The sequence below is a fragment of the Priapulus caudatus genome, unplaced genomic scaffold (assembly GCF_000485595.1).
Source record: "Priapulus caudatus unplaced genomic scaffold, Priapulus_caudatus-5.0.1 Scaffold78, whole genome shotgun sequence".
Lineage (NCBI taxonomy): Eukaryota > Metazoa > Priapulida > Priapulimorpha > Priapulimorphida > Priapulidae > Priapulus > Priapulus caudatus.
Genome location: NW_014577139.1, coordinates 11,179 through 25,067, shown reverse-complemented (window position 1 = coordinate 25,067; position 13,889 = coordinate 11,179). Strand labels below are relative to the sequence as shown.

Below are 13,889 nucleotides of genomic sequence, written 5' to 3'. Positions count from 1 at the left end.
ACGTAAACCGTTTTACACGCACGCACACACGCACACATGACGCATGTGTACGTAACACACCACGCACGCACGCACATACGTGTACGTGCAAAACGCCACGCACGCGTGCACGCATGTGTGAACGTGCACAGCACGCGCACGTACAATACGCACGATGCACGCACCTGTACGTGCATACGCACGCCACGCAAGCAGCACACGATACGAATGCAACGCAGCGGTACGCTAACAACACGCACCCCGCACGCATGCACGCACGGAGTACGTGCACACGCACGGCACGCATACACTGCGGTCACACGCTGAACACGCACGCATGCACACACTGTGACTGCACACGCCACGCACACACGCACGCGCATGCACGTACATGTATGACAACACGCACCACGCCCGCACACACGTGCACGTTATACAGCGCCACGCAACACACGCACGGCGATGCAACGCATTGTGTACGCCTACACACGCAGACGCACGCACGACATACGTGTACGTGCAAAACGCACGCACGCATGCACGCATGTGTACGTTCACACGCACGCACGGCAGGCGGTACTACGCACGCATGCGCACGCACCTGTACGGCCATACGCACGCACGCAAGCACACACGTACGCATGCACGCACGGGACGTACATACGCACGCACGCACGCATTGCACGCACGTAGTCGTGCCACTACGCACCGCACGCACATGTACGTGCACACGCACGCACACACGTGGACGTTGCACACCAACGCACACACGCACGCATGCACGTACCATGTATATGACAACACGCAACGCACGCACACACGTGCACGTTTACACGCAACGCACACACGCACGCATGCACGCATGTGTACGTACACACGCACGCACGCACGCAGCCATACGTGTACGTGCAAAACGCGACGCACGCATGCACGCATGTGTACGTCCACACGCCGCCCGCACGTACATACGCACGCATGCACCACTGTACGTGCATACGCACGCAACGCAAGCACACACGTACGCATGCACGCACGGGTACGTACACACGCACCCACGCACGCATGCACGCACGAGTACGTGCACACGCACGCACGCACATGTACGTGCACACGCACGCACACACGTGGACGTGCACACCCACGCACACACGCACGCATGCACGTACATGTATGACCACACGCACGCACGCACGCACGCACTTGTACGTGCACACGCACGCACGCACACACGTGGACGTGCACACCCACGCACGCACGCATATATTATATTGTCAGCGCGAATATAGGTGGTGTACGACAGTAGGGGGCTCTTCTGCAGGTCATACATGTACCTACATACATACATGAATCTCAATAAACATATTACATAACTCCTCAGCACACACAAAAGAATAAACACCCGCTTCACATATGCACCACTAATATTACTGTGAATCTCAATAAACATATTACATAACTCCTCAGCACACACACAAAAGAATAAACACCACTTCACATATGCCACCCTAATATCACAGTGTATCTCAATAAACATATTACATAACTCCTCAGCACACACAAAAGAATAAACACCCACTTCCCCCACTCTATCCCGGGTGTGCATCTGGGTACGCGGATAATCTTCACCTCTGCAGAAGTGCTGCCCTCAAGCGGCAACTGTTTCTAGCGGCTAACCCCATTCATTTCATTTTGCATTCCACTTCCCCCCCAAGCAGTAAGAAATAAGAACCTTTACATATTACAATACATGCCATACCACCTTATACATTTTGTGTACATTTTAGGTCAATGATTCACTTATAGCTCGTCTACACGACAAAATTTAACTCGAGTTAAGCGTTAAGTGCAGTACCAGGCAAAGTCTAGCCTTCATTCTTTACTTTCTTCATTAATGCAGAGACAGTTGTTAGGGATAGACGTATCGCATCTAAGAGGATTCATGTAGAGAGGGTCATTGGTCTAAGCAAGACATACATTTAAAATATTAAAAAGAGACCTGCCCCATCAGAAGATTTCTCTCGGTGGAAGAATTGTTAAGGTGTGCTTCATGATTTCCAACTTTAGGCGAGCTATTGTCAGCAGTAATGCCTATAGTGTCTGTAGTAAATGGCTGCATTTTAGAAATAAAGATATACATAATTTGTATTGCAACTTGAGTCTTTGTAGCATTTTAATAATCTCAATAAACATATTACATAACTCCTCAGCACACACACAAAAGAATAAACACCCGCTTCACATATGCACCACTAATATTACTGTGAATCTCAATAAACATATTACATAACTCCTCAGCACACACACAAAAGAATAAACACCCGCTTCACATATGCACCACTAATATTACTGTGAATCTCAATAAACATATTACATAACTCCTCAGCACACACACAAAAGAATAAACACCCGCTTCACATATGCACCACTAATATTACTGTGAATCTCAATAAACATATTACATAACTCCTGAGCACACACAAAAGAATAAACACCCACTTCACATATGCACCACTAATATCACAGTGTATCTCAATAAACATATTACATAACTCCTCAGCACACACAAAAGAATAAACACCCACTTCACATATGGACGCAAGCACACACGTACGCGTGCACGCACGCACGCACACACTTGTACGTGCGCACATGTACGTGCACACGCACGCACGCACCCATACACGTGCACGTGCACACGCACGCACGCATGCACACACGTGTACCTGCACACGCACGCACACACGCACGCATGCACGTACATGTATGACCACACGCACACGCACGCACACACGTGCACGTTTACACGCACGCACACATGCACGCATGCACGCATGTGTACGTACGCACGCACGCACACACGTGGACGTGCACACCCACGCACACACGCACGCATGCACCGTACATGTATGACCACACGCACGCACACACGCACTCACGCACGCACTTGTACGTGCACACGCACGCACGCACACACGTGGACGTGCATACGCACGCACGCAAGCACACACGTACGCATGCACGCACGGGTACGTACACACGAACCCACGCACGCACATGTACGTGCACACGCACGCACACACGTGGACGTGCACACCCACGCACACACGCACGCATGCACGTACATGTATGACAACACGCACACGCACGCACACACGCACGCATGCACGTACATGTATGGCCACACGCACGCACGCACGCACTTGTACGTGCACACGCACGCACGTGGACGTGCACACCCACGCACTTACGCATATATATTGTCAGTGCGAATATAGGTGGTGTACGACAGTAGGGGCTCTTCTGCAGATCATACATGTACCTACATAATACATGAATCTCAATAAACATATTACATAACTCCTCAGCACCAGCGGCAGATTAAGGCTCACTGGTGCCCTAAGCACTGACCAATCTTGGTGCCCCCCTCCTTTCCACACTGACCCAATCCATTTTAGTTGTTGACCTGTCTGACCAGATATACAATGCAGGTTGCAGCAGTACAAAAATTTATTCATATGATAACACAATATACTGTACAAACTAAACAAAGCTTGGGCTAAATAAAGTTCTACAAAAATGCAATACAACATCTATTTTAATATTTCACAAGTTTAATGTATCAAAGTTCCAATATTCATGACCTGAAAGGCATTTTTCTACATTTCATTTTCGCAAAATCACTGATAACATCCTCGAAAGTAATACTTCTCAGAATATCTGTTTCAATTATTGTTAATATACACAGCGAGTCGAGTCTTTCTTGAAGCATAACTGATCTATTTGGGTTTTTTACACGTTGCAGTTGTGAGAAAGACCTCTCTGTTGTGCAGTTGGTGACCTTTAATGTTAAAAATATTCCTAATGCAATTTCAACATTTGGAAAGGCACTCTCTAGTTTGTCTTCTGTAATTGTGTTGTAAAGTTCCATGTGAGTGAAAGATGTTTTCTTGGTTGTTTTAAACTTATGAAGAACATATGAATGGAACTGCTGAAGCTCTGTAGACAAAGTGTTGTTCATGCCAGCAGTGCCCCTTGTGGTATATATATATGAATTCATCAGAAAGTGCGTCATCATGATAAGTGGTTTTTGATGGATAGGTAATCTGGCTTTATCACGAGCTCTCGGAGACTTTGTATTTAAGAAGAATGACCGAAAACGGGCAGAGGAACAGATAGTGACAGGTATGAGTTTGTAGAGAGAAAAAAACATTGATTCACTGATTGAGGCAACATGGGTGTCTCTTGCAATTTCTTGAATACATGAGCATTATCTGTATACTTGCATGCTCCTATAATTCTTATACATAGCTCATGTTCCTAATATGTAGTCATTCTCAGCTGCAATCACTTGTGTCAACAGCACCCAAAATTAGTAATACTTAACTAAAAGTTAGTAATACTTCAAAATTACATTAGTAAAAGTGATGTGTTTTTCTTAAAAATAAATGCAACGGTGTGAGGAGTTAAAAGCCTTTCTCCATACATATGTTTTCTCCCACTATCCTTTCTGCAATATGTAATTTTACCTTGCTAAATGTTGGTGGCAGATATCCAACTTCTCTATTAGCTGCAATGATGTCTATTTGTTACAGCATATCCAGACGTCGTGGTGCGGGACATAACCATAGAACACGAGTTTATTGTGCTTGCTTGCGACGGAATCTGGGACGTGCTCACGAATCAGGAGGTGATTGACTTTGTGCGTGCACGACTTGCACAGCAGATGTTACCTGATCAGGTAGGTGTTAACTTGATGTTGCATGCACCCGTAGACTTGGTGCATGTGCACATTGCTTTACAGATATCATGCCATACCAGGAAAGGATGAAACAACCTAGGGAGGAATTTCCCAGCCCTTTGATTAATTTTTTCACTTTTGTTTATGTCAGTTATTTTAATATTATATATTTATATATACGTGTATGGATGAGAATGCATATATCTTGGTGCTGTGACAAATCCTCTGTCTGAGAAATAATTTATCAACCTGAAAGTGTTTTATGTGTACTTTTATTTTTTGTGTCACTGTCCACCTGCCCTTCATATTTCTTGGATGGTAAATATGGTTGGCATTTGTAGCAGGAACGCCGATGGAGGTTGGTATACCAGGTACCGTCTAACACAGAAGCAAATGAATATTGTTGCACGTTTTCACTGCAGATCTGTGAAGAGTTGATGATGAGGTGCCTGGCACCTGACTGCCAAATGGGTGGCCTGGGCTGTGACAACATGACCGTTGTACTAGTGTGCCTCCTGCAGGGTCAGCCGTGGGAAGATCTCTGCCTCAAGTGCGGGCGGCCAAAGATGGCCGACCGGTTAGTTGACATTCACACCCCTCCCGGAGACATTGACCTTCATCCAGAAAACAGTCTGTTGTCAACAGAGGCACGTGATTGGTCAGAGGCCAAGTAGCCATCTGCCTAGTAGGATGCATTTGATTATTTAACAATAGCTTATAATTGATGGTTACCCAACAGTGCTGTTCAATTGGCCAGAGCTCGGGTGACCATCAATGGAAGTGCCATTGCATGGATAAAGACCACGCATTCATCTAGAATATTGCAGTTTGGCAGTCTATGGTTATAGTCACTCGTTCTTGTTCACACACACTAGATGCCTATGCTGCCATAGACTTAATCTCTGTATAGGTTCTCAGATAGATGATTGTATTGTCAAATATTTATAGAAGCTACCACACAGACTATGAAAAAAGTCTGCCGTAAGAAAGTTGTATTAAAGGAAGAAAAACCATCATAGTAGCATGAATATTCTACAGTTTTTTGGGGTTCTTTAAAGGTTAGAGAACAATCTATGTTGCTGTTTGAATGCATGAAAAGTCATTTGGTGTGTCAAAACCTTGTCATCATTTTGGAAAATCGGGCACTATAGATTATTAAGGTAAAGTGGTCAGCATTTATCTCTGCCTTTGGCCAAGTGTCACATGCAGTAATGAACTTTTTACATGTCAGGTATTGTGGTCACTGACGTGTGCTTCACCTTTGAAATCTAAATGACATAGTTTGGCCAATAACATAGATTAAGATTATATTTAAATGCATTTTGTGCTGACAAGTGTGAACAAAATAAAAACAAATAATGTTCAGAGGCTCAACTATGGTAAACATCAATGCACGTGCTCAGAAAGGTATATCCTTATTCCTCAATGATATTCTAGGAAAGCATCAGGTGTCAAAGTGTAAAACACATAGTACTTACTGCTAAAGATGTCATCTGTATTGCACCAGTAAATTATTACACTACATAGCTGGCTGGTAGTGTCTCGTAGGTCTCACCAACTATGAGGCTCGTTTGTCTCTTGTTTGAATGTCTGCCATCTAGTTGTTTTGTATAGTTTGTATTAAATATATACTTTGTCATGTTTAGTTAGTTAAAGGGGCCCAAACGTTTATACCATAATGTAGTAAGCTTCGATAGCATATCTGCTTGCTCAACCAGCATCGTTATAATGTTGTATGCAACTATTAGTGGGGCAACCATGTTTGAACCTTTTATTGAAAAGGGTTTTTGTCCGAAAATTGCACTTGCTATAAAACGTGAACATGATTTCAAATGGGCTTGCATGTAACCTACTATATGTATTCAGTTTATCAATCTGATGAGTGAGAACTTGTTTCTTTGCTATGATGCAACTGCAAATATATGTGTGATAAAGCCGTTACAACCATTGTCTGTAGTATATATGCGATTTATTCATCATAAAAATATTTCATCATCATATTTTCCAGATCAGCATCATATCTGATATGATGTTACTCATATGTACCGTATTTACTCGTGTATAAGTCACACTTTTTTGTACACATCTTCAATACAAAAAGAGTAGTGCGACACACGAGGCTAAGAAATCCTGTTAATGTACCAATGTTTGTACCAATTTTTCAATGCAAAATATGGGGTGCGACGTATTCACGATTGACTTATACACGAGTAAATACGGTATATATACTGAAGTGTATATAAATGTGTATATATATAGAGAGGTTCATATTGATATATTTGCAAGCAGGCATACCTGTTTACACGTGTAACATTATTCTTGTGTTTTGAAGAACCTTAATAATATATGATATCCCCACTTATTCCTAGGTAGCATCCAACGTAATCCCAGTGTAATACTAGTGTTGTTCTATGTTTTAAATGTGCGACTGAAAATGGGAAAACAATAACTAATATCACAACGTATTTAATGGTAGTTGGAGCTGTTAGTATAACGCTATAAATTGTGCAAGAACCACAGGTTATTTTATACACTGGAAGTGTGTGTATTTTATTTTTAATAAAGGCAACGGTCTTGTAATCTACATATAGATGAAGCAAGAATCGGTGAGAATGGTGGTTGCTTTTCAAAAATTTGCTCGGTCAAGTTATGTGCGTCACCTCTTTGATGTGTTACCCGTGTTATACCAAATATCAAGAGCCCATTAACCCCATTAACAGGTTAATGGCCTCTTGCTAATATACCACAGCTGTGGTCTCTGTGCTACACAGAGCGCATCACAGTTGCTACACGTGTTATACCAAGTGTACCACGCCGGGGATATCTGTGTTATACCGAATAGACCACGTCTGTGTTAGCTGTGTTATATAGAATGTACCACAGCGGGGGTCCCTGTGCTATATGAAATAGCTCACAGCTTGGCTACCTGTGCTACACCGAATATACCACACTTGTGGTGCACATGTTATACTGAATTTGCTACACATGTGGTACCTCTTATACTGAAGGTATCTTACCTGTGGTGCCTGTGCTACACGGAATGGACCGCACCTCTGGTACCTGTAGTAGTAGGAGTGGACCACACCTCTGGTACCTGTATTGGTAGGAGTGTATCACACCTCTGGTACCTGTATTGGTAGGAGTGTATCACACCTCTGGTACCTGTAGTGGTAGGAGTGGACCACACCTCTGGTACCTGTATTGGTAGGAGTGGACCACACCTCTGGTACCTGTATAGTTCTCCACCACCTTCTCCACCACCTCCTCCTTCTCCACCAGCTTCTCCCTTCTTCATTCTCCACCAGCTTCTCCCCCTCCTCCTCCACCAGCTTCTCCCCTCCTCCTTCTCCACCACCTTTTCCCTTCTCCCCTTCCTCCTTCTCCACCAGCTTCTCCCCTCCTCCAATAGCTTCTCCCCCTCCTCCACCACCTTCTCCCTTCTCCCCTTCCTTCTCCACCAGCTTCTCCCCTCTTTCTCCACCACCTTCTCCCTTCTCCCCTTCCTCCTTCTCCACCAGCTTCTCCCCTCGTCCTTCTCCACCACCTTCTCCCTTCTCCCCTTCCTCCTCCTTCACCATCTTCTTCACAGCTGGAAGTGACGTCACGAACACGCGATTACATCTGATTGGTTATAACACAAACCACGTGATAAAATATGCAAATTATCTCCTGTACCCGTGGGAATTACACTGCGTCTCTTGACTGCCGCCGTATGAGCATATTCAGAATCACCACGTCTGGGAGATGGTTCTGGCTCAAACAAAAATCTATTCCTCAATAGATGGTGCTACGTCTCAGATCCCCCCCCCCCTACTGCAGATTTCCCCCTGCTCACTCTGCTTAGACGTACACCGTACTGACACAGTAGTCAGTGGCCAGTAGCTGTGCCAGTGTTCTGTTGTACCCAGTGCAGTGGTTTTCTTTTCAGTTACATGAAATATTTAACTATATCTGTGTCACTTACATGGAGTTTATATTTAAAAACAACATTTGCTGGTTCTACGGGTATACTTTCTGCTAGTTAATCTAAATGTTGCAGTAAATATGTTCACGTGGTGTGTTAGCCTTGTAGATCTTCGCTGTTTGTGTGTCATTATGTATCCTGTGTGATTGCAGATGAGAGCATGAAGGATGAGTTGGCAGGATCCACCGCTGTTGTAGTGTTGCTGAAGCGTGACAAGATATACTGTGTAAGTACAACTCGGTAATGAAACTTTTGACTGCCAGCTCTATTGGCTACCAGGAGATGCAAAGGCATGTTTACCATCGGCTGTCAGTATTTGCTCTATGCTGTAGGTAACCTGGGAAATGAAACAGTCTGGAAGTAATTTATGTGCGGTGCATGATATTTGTTTGGGCATTTGCAACGATCTGTAACAGAGCTGGACTTTCCATGTGCTGTGCCACTCCGCTTTGCACTAATTAATTAGTTGTCTAATTGGAAATAAAAGTTGTTGCATCTGCTGGTGCGATGCATGTCAACACAGAACGGATCTCAGTTGAATTTCTCATTCAGGGCAATGTGGGTGACTCCCGGGCTGTTGCGTCGGTAAGAGGAGAGGTGGAACAGCTCTCCTTCGATCACAAACCCAGCAACGAGGCAGAAAGCAAGCGCATCATGGCTGCAGGGGGATGGGTGGAATTCAACAGAGTCAATGGTATTTTCCAAGATTGATTTTGGGTCTGGTATTTAGCTCGCCTAGACATCGTCAAGATGAGCTATTGCCGTGGGGTGTCGTCCATCGTCCGTCCGTCCGTCCGTCCGTCAACATTTGACTACGGTCAACGATTACTCAGGAACCGTTTGATCCACATGTTTGAAATTGCATATAGTTGTTACTCCTATGGGAGAGGTTTCAACTTCTTATTTTGGAGCACGCCAGTCGACCTACTTTCGAGCCATGTCCACTTTTTTGCAAAAATGGGAATGGCCATAAGTCAGTTTAGGTTGAATGGATTTTGCTCATTTTTGGTATGTGAATGAATAAGGACTGGCCCCAAAACATATCACAGGGGGTTTTGATATTTTTTTTTTAAATTATGCAAAGTAGGTAGATTTTGGCAATTTCACTATGCATTTCATTGTGTGCCTACGGTCAACGAGAACTCAAGAACCGTTTGACCCACATGTTTCAAATTGGACACAATTGTTACTCCTATGGGAGAGATGTGAACGTCCTATTTTGGAGCACGCCAGTTGACCTAGTTTCTAGCCACGACCACTTTTTGGCGAAAATCGAAATGGCCATAAGTCAGTGCAGGTTCAACGGATTTTGCTCATTTTTGGTATGTGAATGAATAAGGACTGGCCCCAAAACATATCACAGGAGTTTTTGATATTTGTTAGAAATTATGCAAATTACGTAGATTTTGGCAATTCCACTATGCATTTCAGTGTCTGCCTACGGTCAACGCCATCAGATTGTATGCCAACAGATCTGAAACATTTATTTTCGCATCAAAATTACTCATATATCATCATTATCAAGAGTATATAATGGAAGTTCTCCCATATATACTCTTGCTTTATATACCCCCCTTCCTCTTCTATCACACCCAAGGTGAGCTACAGTGTCATTGACACTTTCATTTAGAATGGTACTACCATTGGTAGTGCTAGATTTTGCCTTTTTTACAAAGAATGAGCCATTTCATCATCGAGTTTGGCAGGAGCGGATCCAGGGGGGAGTTCGGGTGGTTCGAACCCCCCCGTCAACCCCCTGAAGTGCCCTTTTTCGAAAAACGAAAATGATTTTTTTAGGACCTGATTTTTCATCACACACGCCTAGAAGACCGTCACTTGCCTCGAAAATCAGCGCCCTTGTATAAATATAGTACAAAACTGTCTCAATTGTGTAATACAAATATGGACTATGGACATGTGCTCCCATATTATCATGATACCCTTATCTTTCATTCTTTATCTGTTTAAACATTATTCAATTAAAACGATATCATTCATTTGATGCAATGGTATTGTTATGTCATATCGTGGAGTTTTCTGTTTTTGTTAACTGTTTAAAGCCACCCTACACGGGGCGATTTGGAGCTGATTTCTGCCTGACTTGTCGTCTGAAATAAATTCTCTTCATGGCAGATAGTCAACTGTGTGATACAACTCTCGACCATCTTTATGAAATTAGATCACTACAACATGTTTGATAGGCAGAAATCGGCTCCCTATCGGCTCATGTGCGGTGGCCTTTAGAATGTGATTCTTTGTGATCGGTACACAAATCTTTACACTAGTGATTATGAACTCTAAATGCTGGGAAAATGCATCTGAGCACATCCTAATAGGCCTAAAAAAAATTTTCCCAAATTACAAAATTCATAAAACGCCCAAATTAGCAGAGCTCTGATGCAGATCTCCATATTTCTATCATTATATAGGCACTGTTTTATAATAAAAGGTTCATGTAAGATCTATAATCTATTATCTGAATAAAATGTGTCGACCAAACGCCCAATTTAATGTAATGGATAAGTATATCTTCAAGACATATTGCTAATAATGTGCATCATTTCTTTTAGTAAAAGGAGATGTAAGTGAGGCAATCAAACAGGGATTCCTGGAGGTGGACATGGACATGCTGAATGGTTAGGCTCTGCACATTACATATGCATAGACATATGCACTAGTAATGCATCATTAATTAGTTAGTTAGTTAGTTAGTTAGTTAAATCCTTCCCGCGCCTATATGGCGCATAGGGCGGTGCCTATCTCCGTTTCAGTAACCCCGCAGCTGATTTTACAGTAAATGCTACAGTAGGGGTTAGTCCACTGGTATAGTAATGCATCATACACATAGATAAGAGCATACACATGCACTCATGGCACAGCCACGAATCTCATTAAATCAAGTATTAAAGTAATTCTTCCTGCTCTATTTTCCTGACCTACTATAGTACTTACTGGTATTGCTTGTGTAACTAACTGTAAACAGCAAGTGTCTAAAGTAAGGCTAGTGTCTTAGATCACTCGTACATCGTTATATTCTCAAAAATGTTCAGTGATTGAAATTGATTGTTTACATCATCTTGACGTGGTCACTTGAAGATGCCACTTAATTGTTTCTTGCGAGACACTGTCCCTGTACTTTGACAAGGTAACTTGAATTAAGCAATAGAGATGTTATACCAGCCTAGAACAACTACATACGTCACTCAGTGAGATGCACTTTTGTCCAGTGGTTTCCTATTTCAATGAAATTGTCGCTACATGATGGAATGTGGCTGCATTCATTGTTATTGTATCCCCCGCGACGACGTCGGCAGGGATACTATGGTTTCATGTCTGCACAGCCGCCGCCGCAGAGATTTTCCCTTCCGCTCTATAACTCGACTGAGTGGACCACACATCTGGTACCTGTAGTGGTAGGAGTGGACCACACCTATGGTACCTGTATTGGTAGGAGTGGACCACACCTCTGGTACCTGTAGTGGTAGGAGTGGATCACACCTCTGGTACCTGTATGGTAGGAGTGGATCACACCACTGATGACTGTTGGATAGAATGTATCAAACCTGTAGTAGGCCCTATAATTGGTTCCCATATCGAGTACATTGCACTGTCACAGTCAATACCATCTTGCAAATTCCATGAAACTGAACAGTGATGAAGGACTGCTAATTTGTGACAATCTATGAAAATTTCTGAGGTGATGTGAAATCTGTCTATAATAATTTCATAGCACGCTTTGGTAAACAACTTACAGTTCATTAGATGGTATATGGTCTTTATATTATTGAATGTTATTGCTGGATGTTCATCGATGTGTACAAAAATGTATTGTAAATAAAGGCTTCTCTGATTGTTATATACACATGGGGACTGTATTTTGTAAGCGGTTACACACATTGTTATCCTCTGCACGAAGTGTAGCAGAGGGTATTGTTTGTGTGTGTGTGTGTGTGCGTGCGTGCGTGCGTGCGTGCGTGCGTGCGTGTCCGCTCGATATCTTTGCAACCGTAAGAGGTAGAAACTTCAAACTTGGTCCTCAGGTGCATCTTATGGGGCGGTACAACCCTATTGATTCTGAGTGAGCTTGACCCAAGGTCAAGGTCACAGGGTCATTAAGTATATTTCGAACACTGATCTCTATAGAGCTACACTTCGTCCGCATGATAAGTATAGAACCATGCAAATGCTGGGTCATTAGCAGAAGCACCGTACGATTTCTAATGCGGGGCGGGTGTTCCAGGCGGTTTTTCCAGGCATGTTGTGTGTGCTAGAGTGTTCTGATATCGATTTATTTCAATGCGCTGTAGAATAGCGTTCTGATATCACAGGTGTAGTGATCTCATGTGCAGAGGATTCGCACTCCCCGAGTGCCTTCTTTCTAGTTGAGCTATGTTGTCATGCTTCGATTGGTAGCAATGTTAAATTAGCAACGTCTCGTTATGCAGATTCATAATACTCTCACGACATCTTTTCATATGGTACTTTTGTTATTGTGGCTCCTTCAGGTTAAACATAGGAAGGGTTAGCATAGGTATGGGAAAACGCGCAATTGTAGGCTTTGAGGTGAGGAAAGAACAGACCTGGCAATGGATAGGCGATTCTGATGGATACACGTTATGTGCACAAATTAACCATCAACTAAGAACTTCAAGACACGACTACGGTTGGTCATCGTACTCGGCAATAATAATTTTTTACTGTGGTAGAATATGGTTGGCCATCGTATTCAAAGAACTATTCAACATAATATTAATGTGGTGCAGCTAGCACTGAGAACAATATATACATATAAACAATATATATATATATCAGGAGTGTATAATAGGGAGGAGTGTGACATCAATAAACAAGGGAAATTCGTCATTTACTAGCCTTATAATACCTACGATTTACTACGCGTAACTCATCCAACTTGAGCTCAAATCGGACACAGTACATTCGCCCATCTTCGTACCAAATCGTTTGCGCCATCGACAGACGACAAATCCAACCGCCAATTCCGGAGATATCAGCACCTTCAAACACAAAAATAACGACATCATCGATTTTCTCTACTAAATCTTTGTCCATTAATCAACCGTAAGACCCGCCGCCATGATTCAGACAAAGGGCAGCACGATTGCTGCCCGCTGCGTTTTGCTCGTTGGAAATGTGACCTCGCGAGGAGATTGAAAATCGAACGCAATTCCATCAGACGACGCAACGGCG

General features: G+C 43.3%; 2 protein-coding genes across 2 annotated transcripts in view; both read left to right on the top strand.

Annotated features, from left to right (window-relative positions):
• LOC106821573 (probable protein phosphatase 2C T23F11.1) overlaps positions 1-6,661 on the top strand; it is a 14,541-nt gene extending 7,880 nt beyond the window's left edge. Inside the window, exons 4-6 of the mRNA XM_014826444.1 lie at positions 4,078-4,161; positions 4,572-4,717; positions 5,140-6,661. Of these exons, the coding sequence (XP_014681930.1) occupies positions 4,078-4,161; positions 4,572-4,717; positions 5,140-5,391 (482 nt within the window). The 3' untranslated portion in view covers positions 5,392-6,661. The remainder of the gene's footprint in view (positions 1-4,077; positions 4,162-4,571; positions 4,718-5,139) is intronic.
• Positions 6,094-9,471, top strand: LOC106821572 (probable protein phosphatase 2C T23F11.1). Its single transcript, XM_014826443.1, has 3 exons — positions 6,094-6,124; positions 8,834-8,907; positions 9,234-9,471. Exons 1-3 carry the CDS (start codon positions 6,094-6,096, stop codon positions 9,390-9,392), a joined length of 264 nt encoding a protein of 87 aa, XP_014681929.1. The 3' UTR covers positions 9,393-9,471.
• The last annotated feature ends 4,418 nt before the right edge of the window (positions 9,472-13,889 follow it).

Excerpts from the sequence above, each read along its gene's own strand:
- LOC106821572 (XM_014826443.1), top strand. The coding sequence starts at position 6,094 with ATGGTAAACATCAATGCACGTGCTCAGAAAG. Across the intron at positions 6,125-8,833 it reads CAATGCACGTGCTCAGAAAG|ATGAGAGCATGAAGGATGAG; the intron begins GTATATCCTTAT and ends GTGTGATTGCAG. Across the intron at positions 8,908-9,233 it reads AGCGTGACAAGATATACTGT|GGCAATGTGGGTGACTCCCG; the intron begins GTAAGTACAACT and ends TTTCTCATTCAG.